The sequence below is a fragment of the Colobus angolensis genome, unplaced genomic scaffold, assembly GCF_000951035.1.
Source record: "Colobus angolensis palliatus isolate OR3802 unplaced genomic scaffold, Cang.pa_1.0 Scaffold202, whole genome shotgun sequence".
In the NCBI taxonomy this organism is placed as follows: domain Eukaryota; kingdom Metazoa; phylum Chordata; class Mammalia; order Primates; family Cercopithecidae; genus Colobus; species Colobus angolensis.
Window position 1 is genome coordinate 1,919,097 of NW_012115178.1, and position 17,660 is coordinate 1,936,756.

General features: G+C 36.1%; 1 protein-coding gene across 1 annotated transcript in view; it reads right to left on the minus strand.

Moving 5' to 3' along the window:
- PRKD1 (protein kinase D1) overlaps window positions 1–17,332 on the minus strand; it is a 159,864-nt gene extending 142,532 nt beyond the window's left edge. Inside the window, exon 1 of the mRNA XM_011941842.1 lies at window positions 17,196–17,332. Coding sequence (XP_011797232.1) covers window positions 17,196–17,310 — 115 coding nt within the window. The 5' untranslated portion in view covers window positions 17,311–17,332. The remainder of the gene's footprint in view (window positions 1–17,195) is intronic.
- Between the last annotated feature and the right edge of the window lie 328 nt (window positions 17,333–17,660).

Below are 17,660 nucleotides of genomic sequence, written 5' to 3' on the forward strand. Positions count from 1 at the left end.
GTGCAGCACACCAACATGGCACAAGTATACATATGTAACAAACCTGCATGTTATGCACATGTACCCTAGAACTTAAAGTATAACAAAAATAAAATAAAATAAAATAAAATAAAAAGGAAAAAAAACTTTAGGCTGGGTGCACTGGCTCACACCTGTAATCCCAGCACTTTGGGAGTGGGTGGATCCTTTTAGCTCAGGAGTTCAAGACCAGTCTGGGCAACATGGTAAAACCTCCTCTACAAAACATACAAAAATTAGCCAGGCATGGTGGCTCGCATGCCAGTAGTCCCAGCTACGGAAGTGGGGAGGGTGCTGAGGTGGCAGGTTCACTTGAGACCCAGAGGTGTAGGCTACAGTGAGCAACGTTCACACCACTGCACTCTGGCCTGGGTCACAGAGCAAGACCCTGGCACAAAAACAAACAAACAAACAAACAAACAAACAAACAAACTTTAGGTCTTTAAATAAAAATAAAGCTACAACCAGTCCCAAGATAGCAAAATTTTTCATATTTATTATAAGATATATTTTGGTGTACTTTATTCACTTTTACTATAACATTAATATGCCAAGTTTCTTCAAGATGTACTGCATGCTTGGAAATTGTTATTAAGCAAATTCCCTTTGTTGATGGCAAATTCAGATCTAAAGAGAAGAGCTTCCTATATCTATTGATTAGCACCTGTTTCAGAAGCAGATTAGTTATGGAATAAAGTTGCCCCATAAAGTTAGTTTACTCAGTAAACAGAGTATGTTTCATTATTGTTACTAGTAAAGAGCTTTAAAAGACATACAATTTATTTCCCTAAGTAAAAGGGAAAACTAGAAAAATATAGAATAATTATTTTACAGTTTTTGTCACATTAAGAACCATACCTACTTAATCATCCCAGAATCCCAATTGACAAATTTTTAAATCCCACCATATAAAAAATAAATTCAAGGAGATTATTAACACAAATTTCAAGACAGCGAGAAGGGACAGAGTCAGGGAAGGGGCACACAAAAGTTTTTCAGGATTATAGCATTGCTCTCATTGTTCAGTGGGAGAGTTGTTGTATTAGGATTCTCCAGAGAAACAGAACCAATAAGAGAAATAGATAGATACAGATGCAGATATATAAAAAGATTTATTATAAGAAACTGGCTCAAATAATTATAGAGTCTGAGAAACCCCAAGATCTGCAGTTGGTAAGCTGGTGACCCAGGAGAGCCAATGGTATAGTTCCAGTTCAACTCTAAGTTCTAAGGCAGGAGAAGGCTGATGCAACAGCTTGGAAACAGGCAGAGAGAGCAACATTTCCCCTAGTCATTCTTTTTATTCTATTCAGGCCTTCAATTTATTGGATGATGCCCACACACATCAGGGAGGGCAATCTACTTTATTCCGTCTACCAAATTAAATGTTAATCTCATCCAGAAACACCCTCACAGACACACCCAGAAAAACCTTTAACCAAACATCTGAGAACTCCATGGCCGTGTCAAGTTGACACAAAATTAGCAATCCCAGTTGGTTATACTGATAGCCACTAGTGTTTACGATTACTTATCTACACAGTGTGTGTGTGTGTTTATTCTATGTTTAAGAAGGAAAGTTGAATTAAAAAACAGAACTATGGCAAGCAGCACTAGAATTCATGTTATCAAATGCAGTAAAAAATAATAAAGACCTAAAATTGGGTTTTGAATAAATAAATGGAGAAGAGACAAATCTTCTTGATGGAAGAATTCTATTTAATATATGCAGACACTCCACTCTCCAGAAGGTGGACCTTTTCTTCCCTGCATTGAGGGTGAGACAGGTTTAGTGACAGAGTTGGGCAAAGGAAGAAAATAGAAACTGTACAGTGGAGAAACCTGACAAACATGACTTTAACCAAGTGATAAAGGTTAACATTATCAGTGATGTCATGTGGATATCATGTACCCCTACATGACGTGATAAGAAAGCTACTTCACTTCTATGGTATTCTTCCACAAAATCTGTAACCCCAGTTTAATTATGAGAAAGATATCAGATAAACCCAGATTGGTGACCATTCTACAGGATACCTGGCCTGTATTACTCAAGATGGTTAAATCCATGAAAAATGAGGAAAGTCTGAGAAACCATCACAGACCAGACCCCCAACAGACCAGAGGAGACTGTGAAAATATAACAACAAAATGCAATGTGCTAGAGATTGAGTCCTGAACAGAAACAGGACATTAATGAAAAAGACTGGTAAGTTCAAATCATATACCAATGTTGATTTCTTAGTTTTGACAAATGTACCATGACAATGTAAGATGATATTATTAGGGGAAAATAAATCTGGGTGAGGCAAACTGTGTATATTTTGCTACTTTTCTGTAAATCTAAAATTATTCCAAAATACAAGTTTGTTAACAAAATATATTAGGTTGGCTACTGAAACTCTTGCTAGGGTCGTATCATCTATGAAGGACAATCTGATTTCAAAACTAGAAAGATGCATTTGTGCTTGTCTCCCTCGTTCTGCATGTTAAGTACTCCAGGAGACCAAGAATAGATTTCAGTCATTAGAGATGGCAAACCAAGACCTCTGCTCAGCACTAAAAGTTTTTAAAAGCAAAGAACCAACAAGAATAGAGATTTATACATGAGATAAGCCCAAGTTTGCTGTTGACCTTGAAGGACAAAATAGATGAATCTATTTGGCTCAATAGATAAACATTACACATTTGTCCTGGGTGGAAAAGGTGGTATATTGAGGCTATATAATTAAATATTTTTCATTAAAATTTTATAACAATTGTTATAACATGTTAGAAAGTCCAGTGCATTCTAAAGAGCAAGAGAGTCCAGGACTATGCTAATTAGTGTAAAGGAAGGGAATAATATTTTAACTTTAGAAACCTAAGAATACATGGACTTAAACTACACTGCACTATTTGGTAGTTAAGACAGCAATTGACAGTCACACAGTTATAAACTAGATCCAACACAATATACAATGCAAATACAGAAGTAAATAAGACAGTGGAATAATGTGGGTTTTTTTTTTTTTCCTTCACTAGTGGTTAGAAACCACTACATGCAATATGAAATGAGAGTCACCACAGAATTTTAACTTTGGGATTTTCCAAATATATTAACTGCTTAAAACCAAATTTAAATTTTTAAAAATTGAGATCCAATTATGAAATCTTAAATTGCCAAGCAAACATATCAATCATGAACAAGTCTTTTCAGAATGACTACCTTCTATCTGGTACTGACCTGTCATATGGATCTTTTAAGAACCACAGCTTACAGTCCTTGTTCTTTAGTTAATCTTGATGGAGACATAAGGTAAATAAACGCCTATCAAGTAAATCTATTTTAGTAAGTTTGTGTCATGCTCAACCATTACTTTTCATGCCCTGACTTCATAGAAAGAAAATAATTTTTTACAGGTCGATTCTCACAAATATAAATTATGTTTTTAAGTCTGTGAAATTCACATGATGAAAGATCTCATGTGGGATCACCATTAACACACAGCCAAATGAATTCAACTTAGACCTTTAAACTTATATGAATATTGAAAAGGATTAAGCAAAGCAATTTCAAACTATCCAACTTTTGCTCCAGAACAAGTATGTCTAACTCACTGTGAAGAAAGGTGTTTTTGGAAAGTAATACCAGATCTTTATTGTTTCCTAACACCTATCATTCCCAAATAATGTGATTGCAGAGAGCACAGTGAAACAAAAGGTAGCTTTTGCATTTCATTTTTCAGCACCACAAGATTAGTATGTGGGAGAAAATTCTTTTTTTTCTCTTCATCATTTTTTTCCCCTAAATAGGGGACTAACTAACTGCTTGCCTCATTGAGAATTCTCCACACAGCTCTACATGATAAGTTTTTCTCTGGATTAACAAGTTATAATGATCAGAACCTCAAGAAACTTCTGAGGAAAATAAAAATAGGATAAGATGAGACCCAGGGTTAGCCAGAAATTTTTCATTTTCTAGAAACTGAAAGGCTGAAATTGCTTTTAACATGAAAAATAATTCAGAGCTGATTCAAATCCCAATTCTTGTATTAAAATATATGTACTAAAGAAGCTATTTGGTATATTTATGTGTCAACTTTAAGCCTGAAGTCAGCACTGGTAGCAGACTGTAGATGTCTTGAATGTTAAAAAAGTGAAGGTACAAATACATTCTGGTGTAGCATTGCTCTTTTCAAATACATTTTTCTATTTTATTCCTCTATACTGGCATAATGAATAGTGCTATTGCTGTTTAAGACTTAAAACAGCTGCATTTCTAATTTTGGCAGATTATGAGGGATTTTTATATGGGTTGCATGTTAAAAGCAAATAAATGACATGCCAACCAGCAGAATGAGAGTGCTGGGCAGATGGTGGCATGGCTGAGTTATTGAACTGAAGTGTTATGCGCCACCAATCATGGAACAAAAGGAATATCTGGCAGCTTTTCAAGTGAAGCCCAATCTTTTACCTCCAACAAAAATAATTAATGTCCATGAAGTCTTCAGATAGCCATTTAGTAGCCATTCTCCAATTGGCTTTGTTAATGTAGGCAGCTTTCAATGACTTTTAATGATCATTGATCTTGAGAGTATGAAGTATTCTGCCATTCCTTCCTTTCCTCCTCCAGGATCTTTTGTCATGTGTGTGTGTGTGTTGGGGGGGAGGGGGCGGTGGTGTGTGTGTGTGTGTGTGTGTGTGTGTGTGTGTGTACAGAGAAAGAGAGAACTGAATATGGAAATAAAGTATTTGTTATGATTTTTCAACACTGCATAGGAAGAAATCAAAAGGCATTCCAATATGACCTCTTAGTAAAAAAGAGCATCTATCCACATAAAACCATAAAACAATCTTGATCGATATTGACCTTCATTGACCAATCCTGATTAATACATTTTTAAACCTGCATTCAGAATGCTACTAGGTACATTTATCCAAAATCTAGATGATTCGTTTGTGAATAAACATCAAGGAATTCACCAAAGAAAGATCTGGTCTTTAAGAGCAGGTTTTTATATGATTCAAGGCAGCTTATGAAGTATAAAAATAAAGTTATATGACTGTTTTTTAAGTGGATATTCTAGAATTTATATACTTAACCAAATGTTGTCTTTTCTAACTGAGACAACATCCATTGTCAGTTACTGACATTTTATTATATTTTGTATGTTTCTGTAAGCCACCAAAACTTACACCATGCATTTTGGGAAAATATGAGATAAAACAGGGAAACAAAGCCATCCATAAATGGTACTAATAGGCTATATATTTAATCATAATATTGCATTGCTCTTCCTGATCTATTTCTTTTTCTCTTTTCTACTTTCCCTGTATCCTTTCTTTCTAAGATGATTTTACAAAATCCTTATGTCCTAAGCAATGTGCTCGATACTTTACATCATAACCATGATCAATTCTCAGTTTGCAGATCAGGAAACTGGTACTCAAACACTAAATAATTTTCCTAATGCCACACAGCTAGTAAACACAGCAGCTACTGAAATTAAACTCAGGCAGGTTACTTCTAGACCTGTTCTTTTAAACAGTAGGGTATTCTATGTAGCACAGAATTAAATAAGATATAGAAAATTTAAAACCCTGGAGAAATTGGGAATTATGCCAAATACAACAAGTTAGTATAATAAAAGAAATGCAGTATTAACTTATACCATTATTAAAAAGAGCCTACAAATTAGATTTGAGAGTCCAAAACCAAAGCAAAAACAAACATTAGATGTAATAAAAGTAATATTTCTCATAAAATAGAGCTGTTTGGGGTACTAAGGTATGAGGAATTTGTGCTGTAAGGAAATCACTAGGTGATATAGTAAACAATTTCTTCCACGAGACTTCCACAATATGCTTCCACAATAAATATGAGCGAAGGATATGAACACTTTTCAAAAGAAGACATTTATGCAGCCAACAAACATGAAAAAATGCTCATCATCACTGGTCATTAGAGAAATGCAAATCAAAACCACAATGAGATACCATCTCACACAAGTTAGAATGGTGATCATTAAAAAGTCAGGAAACAACAGGTGCTGGAGAGAATGTGGAGAAATAGGAATACTCTCACACTGTTGATGGGACTGTAAATTAGTTCAACGATTGTGGAAGACAGTGTGGCGATTCCTCAAGGATCTAGAACTAGAAATACCATTTGACCCAGCAATCCCTTTACTGGATATATACCCAAAGGATTACAAATCATTCTACTATAAAGACACATGCACACGTATGTTTATTGTGGCACTGTTCATAATAGCAAAGACTTGGAACCAACCCAAATGCCCATCAATGAGAGATTGGATAAAGAAAATGTGGCACATATACACCATGGAATACTATGGAGCCATAAAAAAGGATGAGTTCACGTCCTTTGCAGGGACATGGATGCAACTGGAAACCATCTCTCTCAGCAAACTAACATAAGAACAGAAAACCAAACACCGCATGTTCTCACTCATAAGTGGGAGTTGAACAATGAGAACACACGCACACAGGGAGGGGAACATCACACCCTGGGGCCTGTTGGGGGATGGGGGGCTTGGGGAGGGATAACATTAGGAGAAATACCTAACATAGATGATGGATTGATGGGTGCGGCAATCCACCATGGAACATGTATACCTATGTAACAAACTTGCACGTTCTGCACATGTACCCCAGAACTTAAAGTATATTTTAAAACATAAAAATAAATAATAAAATAAATAAATAAATATGCTACTGAAATTTACAAGTGTGTTATTTATAACATCATTCAATATGTCACATTGAAGGTCATTTTAGTAAAAGTATTTCTGCAGGCTGTGCATGTGTGTAAACAGTGTGATCCAGGTTTGTACCCTCTTTGGAGTGACATTTGATTTATCTAGTTGATCTGTCCAGTAGAACTTTCTTCAGGTAGTGAAAATGTTCTATATCAATATGGCAGCCATTAGCCACATGTCTCTATTGAACACTTGAAATGTGGCTATTGTGACTTAGATGTAAATAGTCACATATGGTTTAAAGCTACCACACTGAACAGTGCAGACCTAGATAAATGGTTGCACTGTGTATCTCTCAGCCAATTCTCATCAGTGGAATTTCATACTTTTGTAACAAATAGACAAAATAAAAACCCAAACATTGTTATTCTCTAGTTTAAGCCTCAAGCACAAGAAATTTGTGCTGTCCAACTCAGCAGAAAACCAAAGGTTTTCTCAAACATTCTAACTAAAACCAAATCCTATCACCTCTTTATTGAAGTGAGCCAAAATAATCCCTCTTTGCAAGATACTGTAATTGCCTAAAACATTTTTCATAGTATTGTCAGATTCTACAACTCATACATTTCATTTTATCCTATGTGTCAAGCTTTCATTTTTGACATGGATTGTGATATTTTTGAAAATAAACCCCAAATAATCCAGAATCAAATTGAATAAATAAGCCACGTGTGTTTTAGAAGCCAATTTATATAAAAAGACAAAAATAACAAGCTAATGCCTTACTATGTATTTTTTAGAATGATTCTTAATATCCCAAGTCCTGTTGTGCCATCAAGGCCCTAACATGGCACTTATGTAAATTAGACCAGACCATTAAACTTCCATTCTAAGAAGCAAATATAAGGAATTTTTAGCCTCACAGTAACCAGAGAATAGAGACAAAAGTCCCCTTTGTGTGGTTTTCATTGCCCTCATGTTCTTTTCCTGTTTACATGGGTGACAGTTATAATACTGTCTTCAATTAGCACAGTAATAGATGAAAAGAGGAGAGAAGGAGAAACAAGAATTTCTGGCTGAAAATCCACTTGCCAGATGTTGAGGAACTAGGCCTTAGGCTAATTCTGTGTGAAGAGAGGAGCTTGATATGTTCTTCCATGAAAACCACAGCATGTAATGCTGACAGAGATCTATGGAGATTTCGAATCCAGTTCTGGAGCACATGACTCAACTTTTTCTGTAGGTCTTGCCGGCTGATCCGTAGGTAGGGACAGCTGTTCTGCTAAATGGATAAAACTACAGAGCTCTAATATGGGTAGGAGGAGGGGAAGAAGGAACAGCAGGAGAGGTCAGCCAGCCTTCAAGATACCAATCCTCTTTCCTTCCAGACTCTTGAAATAGAAAGGCCAGAGCCCAAGGCCATCTTCAGGGCCACCTCTTAGGAGCTGTAACGAAGATATGAAACACAGAGGCTCCAGAAAGGAAAAGACAATGAATAAATTGACGAAGTCAAATGAAATGAGAACTGGGGGATACATCAAAAAGGAGTAACTACTGAATATATCTCAGAAAGCAAGCAAGAATATTTAGGAAGAAAAGAGCAATGGTTGGGAAAACTGATTCACTGAAGAGTGAATTTAGTACAACAGCAAATGGGGTTATTTGGTCATGGTGATGAACACAATCCAGGAGTCATAGAAATTAGGAAAACAATTGGTATTCCATGAATTAAGTATAATTTTGCTTGAGAAATACTGTGAAAGAAACTGCAATGTTTGAAAACAGGACTTTTTAAAATAAACAATTTTCTAAAAGATATTTTTTGACAGTATTTAAGTGATAACAAGAGTCCAGAAAAAAAAAGAATTAATCAGATGATAATATTAATTTTACTAATAGATGATGTCAAGAAGAACTAATGGTAGACACTAAAATTCAATTCCTATACAACAACATTAATTTTTGGATATCATATATAGGACATCAATTTAATTATTCATGTATTTGCTGGCTTGTACATTTCACTGATTTAAGGATTCCTTCTTTCACTCAATAAATAGATATTGATCACATGTGATATACCAGATCCTAAAGATTCAAATATTAAAACAAATCGTTCCTATTTCAAGAAATGTGTAGTGCAGTGGGCTGGAGGTGGGGTGAGAGGATTGAGTACTTTACATTTGGCAACCATCTTGTGAAATGCTTTATATTTATTCTCATGAATTCTACAGACCAACCATGTATTAGAGATACTGTTAATGCTATTTTACAGCAAATGGATCAAGATTCAGGGAAATGAGGTGGACTTGCTGAACATCATATAAGAAATAAATGACAACTCTGGGACTGAAACCAAAGTACTGACTGAAAATCAGCTACTTATGAAATTGAAGCTATGTGGAGATATAACATAAATATGATGCATATTTCTGAGTTAATATATGTGAAGCCCTTGGAACAGTGCATAACAACATATTATAAATGCTATATGTCCTTATATTACCATCACTATTGTTACTATTATTTCTAAAAGAACAATATGTGGCAAGAAATATTATTTATTTAAAAGTATACAGCATGAAGAATATAATGCAGCAGAATGGAAAATGTGCATAAAATTTTCATATGAAATAAAAGGCTTCAAAAGACTTTTCACTTCGGGGTTTGTCTTATTCCCCAATTGACCTGGACAGAATTTCCAGCACTACTGTGTCATTGCTGTTCCATCTCCTCCCTGGAGAATCCGCTTTATAAGGAGATAAATAACCAAGAAAACTATCAAAGTGAGGAAGAAGTGCTCCAAGCGCAATATCCCTACTGAAGTCACAAGTAGGGAAAAGTGGGAGTCTATGGAAACATTCCAACCTGCTTGCTGTCTGCATTCTCTTCTCTGAGAAAATGGTTTAGTGTGGCACAAAAAAATTAAAACCATGTTGATAGAGTTAGGTTTTGTGTTCCCACCCGAATCTTATCTTGAATTGTAATCCCCACGTGTCGAGGGAGGGAAGTGGTTAAATTATGCAGGCAGTTTTCCCCATGCTGTTCTCATGATAGTGAGTGAATTCTCACAAGATCTGACGGTTTTATAGACGGTAGTTTTCCCTGAGCTCTCACAGGTACGTCTGCTACTGCCATGTGAAGAAGGTCCTTGCTTCCCCTTCTCCTACTGCCATGATTGCAGGTTTCCTGAGCCCTCCCCAACCATGTGGAACTGTGAGTCAATTAAGCATCTTTTCTTTATAAATTACCCAGTCTCATGTAGTGTCTTTATAGCAGTGTGAAAATGGACTAATACACAGGTTTACTTGAAAGATAAGAATGGAAAGAGAATATTAACAGTCATAAAAAGGAAACGTTGAAGACACATTTAACATAAGCCATACTTGGGAGAAAAGAGAAATGATGTATATTTTCACATTTAAAGTTTCCACTGTTACAAAACCACCTGCAAAGATAATTGCAACTGAAGTTAGATAAGAATTGGCTCTATTCAGCCTGTAACACTAGTACAAACACAAAGAAATATAAATTGAGCATTGAAGGCCAGGTCTTATAAAACCTTAATTGCCCAAGGAGTAGTAGGGCTGAGAAGGTGTTGCCTATAATTAATTCTGCTTTCTTAAAAGCAAACAAACAAAAACTATATCTATGTAATGTACTTTTGACGAAATAATACAGTGACTTAATATATCACTCTTGGGGTTTTTATCTTCTGCCTAAATTTCAGAGAAGATAAAATATTGCTACATTGCTAACCAATGTTTTATATGTAAGAGAAATTAATATAAATGGTACAATGCTATACAAAGTCAGTAATTTGTACCTTCTATAAAAGAAAAAATAAGCTTAATAAAATGTTGTTACCACATATTTTTTTTCTGGTTTCTGGTTTAGGCACTGAATCTTAGTAAGAGAAAAACACGCTTATAAGGATTTCTTAAATATAGTGACCCTAAGACACTCTTTCCATTTTGATCAGAATTGTGAACTCATGATGGGATCCTGGTGATGCAGTGTCACTGTTATACTGCTTTATATTTTGTATTATAACTACAGAGAAGAAGCTTCAGGGTTTCTTAACCTCATTAAAGTTTGAGTATATGAATTAAATATTTACATTTTTATGAGGAAGAGGATAATAATGGTCTATGATAAACATCATCTCAATGGTTCCTGAAGCTCACTGCTACCTTTGCTGTTACAAATATCATCAATGGTCCCTGAAATATAAACTCATACTGTAGTAGGAATTCTTTGAATAGGTCCTCAACTATTTCTGCTTACTTGTTCAAATTCAAAGGGCTAAATGGTATTGAAATGGTATTAATAGTGACTAAACACTTAGATTCAGACTCTGGTGTTACTCCTACTATCTGCAGGACATAGGCAAGTTACAATTTATATTCTATAGCTTCAAATATCTGACTTCTCTACTTTCCAGAGTCATTGTGAAGGAAACAAATTACTTATATAAACTGCTTCAAAAACCTGTGATATTATGTAAGCAAAGATTTCATGCTTCCTAACTCCTACTTTTCTATGGCTCAAATCTTCTGTGTAGAGAAACTGGATCATCCTCTCAGACAATTTCTTCCATGGTCATAACCCAGAGGAGTATCTCTAGAGTGGCCTGCTGAACCAGGACTCACCAAATGCTCAGAGAGGGGAAAAAGTATTCCATGAGAAAGTGAACTTGGGCAAGATTTTGGAGAGTTATGCTTCATATTAGCATGCATCAAAGGTCTGAAGATTCTTGCAGCAAATAATTCCTTTAAAGTTGTTTAGTACAACATTTCCCAAAGTTAACAGACCAGGATTCCCTTTTGTGGGATGTTTAATAAGCATACACATCACATTTAAAGGCTGCTTAGAGTGTGAGGAGAAGAAGCAATCTTAATAGTTTGCATTTATTGTGGAGTTGCTGTGTATAGAAACTGTCTGAGGTGCTTTACAAGCAATAATTTATTTTAATTTATGTAAACACCTTACAATATAGGTGCTAGGGTTATCCCCATTTTACAGATGAGGAAACGTGGGCACAGAATGATTACACGTCTTGGCAATGATGTAAGTAGTGAAGAATAGAAAAAGGATATGAACTCAGATGTTCTGGCCTTGGAAATTATACTCTATCCTCATGCCTAATGCTTTATTTCCAAAATGAAAACAAAAATAGAATGCATGTAATATTATCACTGTATGATACTTTCATCTAGTAGAAGCTTTTTGTTTGATTAAGAAACAAACAACAAAAAACTTCTGAAGCCCAAGCCAGGCGCTGTGGCTCACACTTGTAATCCCAGCACTTTGGGAGGCTGAGACAGGCGGATCACAAGGTCAGGAGTTCAAGACCAGCCTGGCCAATATGGTGAAACCCTGTCTCTACTAAAAATACAAAAATTAGCCGGGCGTGGTGGCGTGTGCCTGTAATCCCAGCTACTCTGGAGGCTGAGGCAGGAGAATTGCTTGAACCCGGGAGGCGGAGGTTGCAGTGAGCCAAGATTGAGCCACTGCACTCCAGCCTGGGTGACAGAGCAAGACTCCGCCTAAAAAAAAAAAAAAATCCCAAAGCTCAAAGGTTTTGCAATGTGTACAAAATCACGAAGAAAATCAATGGTACTACCTTCCTGGGAAATTAGTTCTTCAGCCCCTCAGATAAGTACCTGAACCATTTGGCAAACACATTGAACAATGTATGAGGGCAAGACGTGGGGTGGGCCAAAGGAAATGCCATCACACTCTCACAATGCTGTAGCTCTCCTGAGAGTTCTATTCATTTTTTCATTCCTCCTTCATCAACTCCATCAAAAATGGTTATTATGTTTGTTTAATTTTACTTCTAAAATATTTCTTGACCTCTCTGCCTCATTTTCAGCTCTTTCGTCATGGCCCAAGAATAGACCCACACCTCTTCTGCCTGGACTACAGTGCCACCTCTCTAATGAGGCTCCCTTCTCTTGATAGTGAGGACCAAGTAACTAACTACATGTGAAAACCGCTTTTTGTAAAAGTTATAATACAAGATAATCTACTGTAAATCTATAATGAAAGAAGCCCAAGAAAAACATCTATTTTTTAACCTTAAATGTAAGAAGGAAAGATTCAACATTTATCTCTCAAACTTTTAAAACTGTGACTTTATTTGAGGAATTCTAGTAGTCCTTTTCTAGTCTCTATTTAATGACCTACAAGATCCATACACATACGTACATAAACACACACATATACACACTGATAATTATTAGAGATAAAGCCAAAACCAACCAAACAGAGTTTGAGTCACTTAAATGTAGTCCTGTTACTAATTTGTTTGCTAAGGCTGAATTATCAGGATTTGATAGAGGCCCACCAAGAAGAAGGCTTCAAATACATTACATAACCTTGATTTTACAGTTCAGTACCATACACTTGAACTTGACTTTGGCTTTGGTAAAAAAAATTTCCATGTTCAGTGTTTTCCTACTTGGTAACAATAGCAAGAATGCTAGTCCTTTGTTTAACACACAAAGAGAATTTGCCAGAAGTGGGGATAGGTGGGGTAGGGAACTTTCACGTAGCTGTTATTTTTTTCCTCAATAACCCAATCCATTTACTCATGAGCAATCTTTTCCTGGCTTACTGTGTTTAAATGTACTAGCTCACACTAGTCATGTTTTTCAAAAAGAAAGGGAGGGAGAAAAAAATCAGCAAATTAGCCAGAAGCAGCTTGGTTAGTTTCCACTCCCAAAGCAGTTAAAAGATGATGAAAAGTCTGAGCAGAAAATGATATAAGCAAAGAAAAAAAAATCTTGATGTTGTCTGAAGAAACAAAATTAACCTTGAAATTTTTCCCATTTTTTTCTCTCATTTTTACTGCAGTCCTATGTCAGAAAATTGTTCCTGCTGGTAGATTGTTAAGTATAAAAACAACCAGGTTATGTTTATGTCAAACTACAGAGTAAAATTTAATTTGTGATAAGGAAAAGAAAGTTTGGATAAATAAAATTTAACAGTAAAACTACAGGGCTTCAGAAGGAAAATGTCCACAGCTTGTTTATTCCTTTACCCACTGCAGTTTTGGTGAAACTGATGCTTAACTACACCTCCAGGAAACAGCATATATCCCAGGGCAATCAGCACCCTTCCTGGGACTGGGTCAGGAATGAATATGTAATCCAAGCTCCCCTGCACCTATGGCCTGAAGTGTCCTTGCTGCTATCACTTGCCTTGCCTCAAATTATAACATGGTACAATGCTGCTCACTTGATAGGCCCTAATTTCTCTTATGTGGGCCAAAAGAATGCATAGCAAGAAGACTTGAAGTTCAGCTTATTTTTGAGGATATATCTATAAATAATATTTTACAACAAATTGATATTTTTATAAAATGTTGTATATGTGGTAACTTTATTCTCATAGCCAGTAGTTAATATGTGAACTCACACATATTTATTGAGAACTGCATATCTATGGATAACAAAAGGATGAGGTGGGGAAAATATTGCTGAACAAGGGTTAGGCCAGGTGCAAGTTGGATCTGCATTTACTTAGGTAGGCTGGGAACTGTGTGTCCTATGTGGCTCAGGAAAAGAATGGCAAAAATGGGTGGTAAAGTAATTCAGATTACTAACAGGTATTACAGGCCCTGCCCGGGTATACAAGGTGACTGAAATTTCATCAAAGTGTAGTGTAAGACATGAATATAATAAGCCGCATGCTACGTGAGAGAAAAGAAATAGAAAAATATAGTCAAAAATGGTAGGGAGTTAATGATTAAAATACAGTGAAAAAGACAGGGAACAGGAATGTGTACTTGGTAGAGAGGGACAAGATGGACCAGGCTAGAGTAGGAGAAGAAGAGTGCTACCAAGTGGAGATTTTGAAGCTGGAGCCTTGTCTTATTGGTGAAGTCAGGAATGGCACTATGGGTGACTGATAACAAAAATAAGCAATAAGGAATCTGAGGAATCATAAACATGAATGTTAACAAAACCAAGGATGAATGGGTACTTAAAATGGAAAGTAAGATTAGAAATCTGACACCGATTATTGCCATATTTAAGTGGAAATGAGTCTTCAAGGAAAATAAATCACTTCACTGCAAAGAAGATGACATAAATAATTAAATGGCAATGGGAAATCAGAAGAAGGCCATATCACTCAACTCCTCAACTAAGAGTGGAGGAAAATAAGAGGCAAAGCCTCTTGGAAATGGGACATCACCTTCAGGGGAGTCAGGATGCAAGGAAGACATAAAGACTGGGAAAAAGAAAGGAACATCAGGCATTTGATCACAATAGACTCAGGGCCTAAAAAGGCTAAGGGAAAAGAGATAAGAGATATGAGTAAGAAATAGAGTTGTAATACAGGGTGGTGGAATGGTTTAAAAAAACTATTATAAACATAAACATTTATGGAGCAAATCACAATGTTAAGCAATAGAATGGGAGAGGAGCTGGGAGAACACTGCTGCCGATGGTTACGGGAAAGCGCAGGCGATCTAAACATAATTGTGTGTGTGTGCAACTGATATACATAATTGAATAATTTAAAGGGTCAATGACATTGGGAAAATGGCACTATGTCATTCAAAACTAGAATTAAACTGTTACAGAATAGCTCCTTTTAAATACCAGCAAAATAGCTGGTAAGAGTAAGGGAGCCCTTCTGGAGTCTGGTGCTGGGAAAGCAGGTAAGGAAACGGACTGTTCTTAAAGGCCCTGTCAACAACTGTGGCCAGGAAAACAGGAGAGATGGAACATAAAGGGTAGATGGCAGGGGAGGTGGGGCATACGCACAATGAAGTTCTCAATTTGCAAAGATGGGAAAGGAAAAGCAGAAAGCTGTTCTCATGCAGCAAGGGAATTCTAGAGGGCTATATCAGGTCAACACAAGGGAACAGCAGGTCTGGCTCATTAATGCTGGGATAATATGCAAATAAGCAGTCCTCTCCTACATAAATACACCCACACACAGGTTGCATTCAATCTGTCTGCTACTACTCTAAAGTGCTTGACAACAAAAGTAAAATGGAAAGAACAATGCATTATATTTAGAAATGCAATTTTAAAAATCCTCATATACTTCTGGACATTGACACAAGGCAAAAGGACTCATAAAACATATTACATTATTTACAAAGCAGCCTAGCTATGAGTTTAATATGAATTATGGCAAGAACTGATCCAGTGCATGACTTCCCTGAATAATTAATTTAGTGTTCAGAAACAGGAAACTTAGAAAACAACATGTCTAGGCTGTAGTTTTGAGAGGTCAGGTGCAGTAAGCAAATGTCAAAAGAGCCAAAGGAAAGGAAAAAGGAAAACCCAGACAAAGCAAGTGACTTCTTCAAAAAAAATTAATAAAAAACCATCAAAGCTTCTGCTTTTTTAGTTTGTTTATTTAACAACTGGCAACCCTATAGACAATAGAAAAATAATTACTTTTATCTAGCAAAAAAGTTGTTTTATAGGATCCATCTACACAATGAAACTGTGGCAATCCCAGGATCTCACACAACTGTAGGCAACCAATAAAGATAAAAAGATAACTAGACTGAATCAAAGCAAAGTGAATAAAACAAAGATAAATTGAATTATAATCAGTGCATCCAATTACTGGGCTCTGAACAAGCTGAGGAACTTGAGGAAATAAAGTTGAGACTCTATAATGCTACTGGACTTCCTTTATTCAAAGAGACAGTAAACAAACAAGTCAGGAGAGGAGAAAAGAGCAAGTCAATCCAAGTTTCTCAATAATTATTATCTTTTTAACAAAAGTTAACAATAAAAATTTGGACACATTATCATTGCATTGAGTATCACTGCAAGGATCTCCACTCTAGCTGTTGTTCTCTGGTGCTTTTTAGGAAAGTTAAATACATCCTTTTTTTTTTCTGTTTGGATAGGCACAGTCCTATTACTAACTGCTAAATCCTAAACAAGAAATACAAATGTGAGCAGAGGCAAATGTAGCCATTTCTCAGGGACTGAGTTAACTAGAGTCACATGGCATGACCTGACCTGCTCTAACTCCTAGGTCTTGGCTTACCTCACAGCTACTGGACTTTTGACCTTAGTAAGTCAATGGCTTCTTAGCCCTGGTGTTACTTCTTGGCTTCCACACACTCTGTACATTTGCAGCCCTGATGGCTAATTTAGCTTCACTGTTGGTGAGTTTCTTGTTTGTTTTTGCTGCTGTCCAAATGATTCAAGGTGCTGAATGACGCCATCTGTACGTTGCCAGAGGTTGAGAGGGGGATGGGAGGAAACGTTAGGTCAAGAGACCTGATTGGAGCAGTACTGGGTATGGACACAGCCAATTAAGGGGAAACCTTTTGTTTCCCTTTTTCATGTGGACAGAGCTCCAACATCTCCTCTTGGAGCTGAGTTTGAGATATGCTTTTTATGTTTCCTTAAAAACATATGCCTAAGAATTCTTCAAATACAACTTCTAATCTACGGATAAAGAAAAAGTATAAAAGTATACTACCTGACAAGACCACTTCAATAAGATCGCCTTCCTGGATATCACTGGCCGTTTTCACCAGCTGAAGGATGTTTTCAGAGGTAGGGTCATGACGAAAAAGCAGGATCTTATCATACATTCCATAGAAACCACATTCAGGGAACTGCAAATACAAATACCATGAGAGTGTAAATGTCAAAATCCTTTCAAATATTTTGTTTTAAATATTTCAGGGCACAAATACAAGCTAATGAAAAAGTTCAAAGTATCTAGATCATTAAAAAAATTTTTAATTAAAAAATAAATAAATGGTAGAGTTGATATTGGGAAGACTCCAAATCAGAAGGAAAGAAATCACATGGATCATGGGGGCAGTAATGGTCAAGTGGTTTTCTAATTAGAGAGCAAGAAAACAAGAGAATATGAGATAAGATTAAAATAAGTTCTGGCAGTAAAGTGGTTAAGAAATATAGGTGGGAAGAGGTGTAC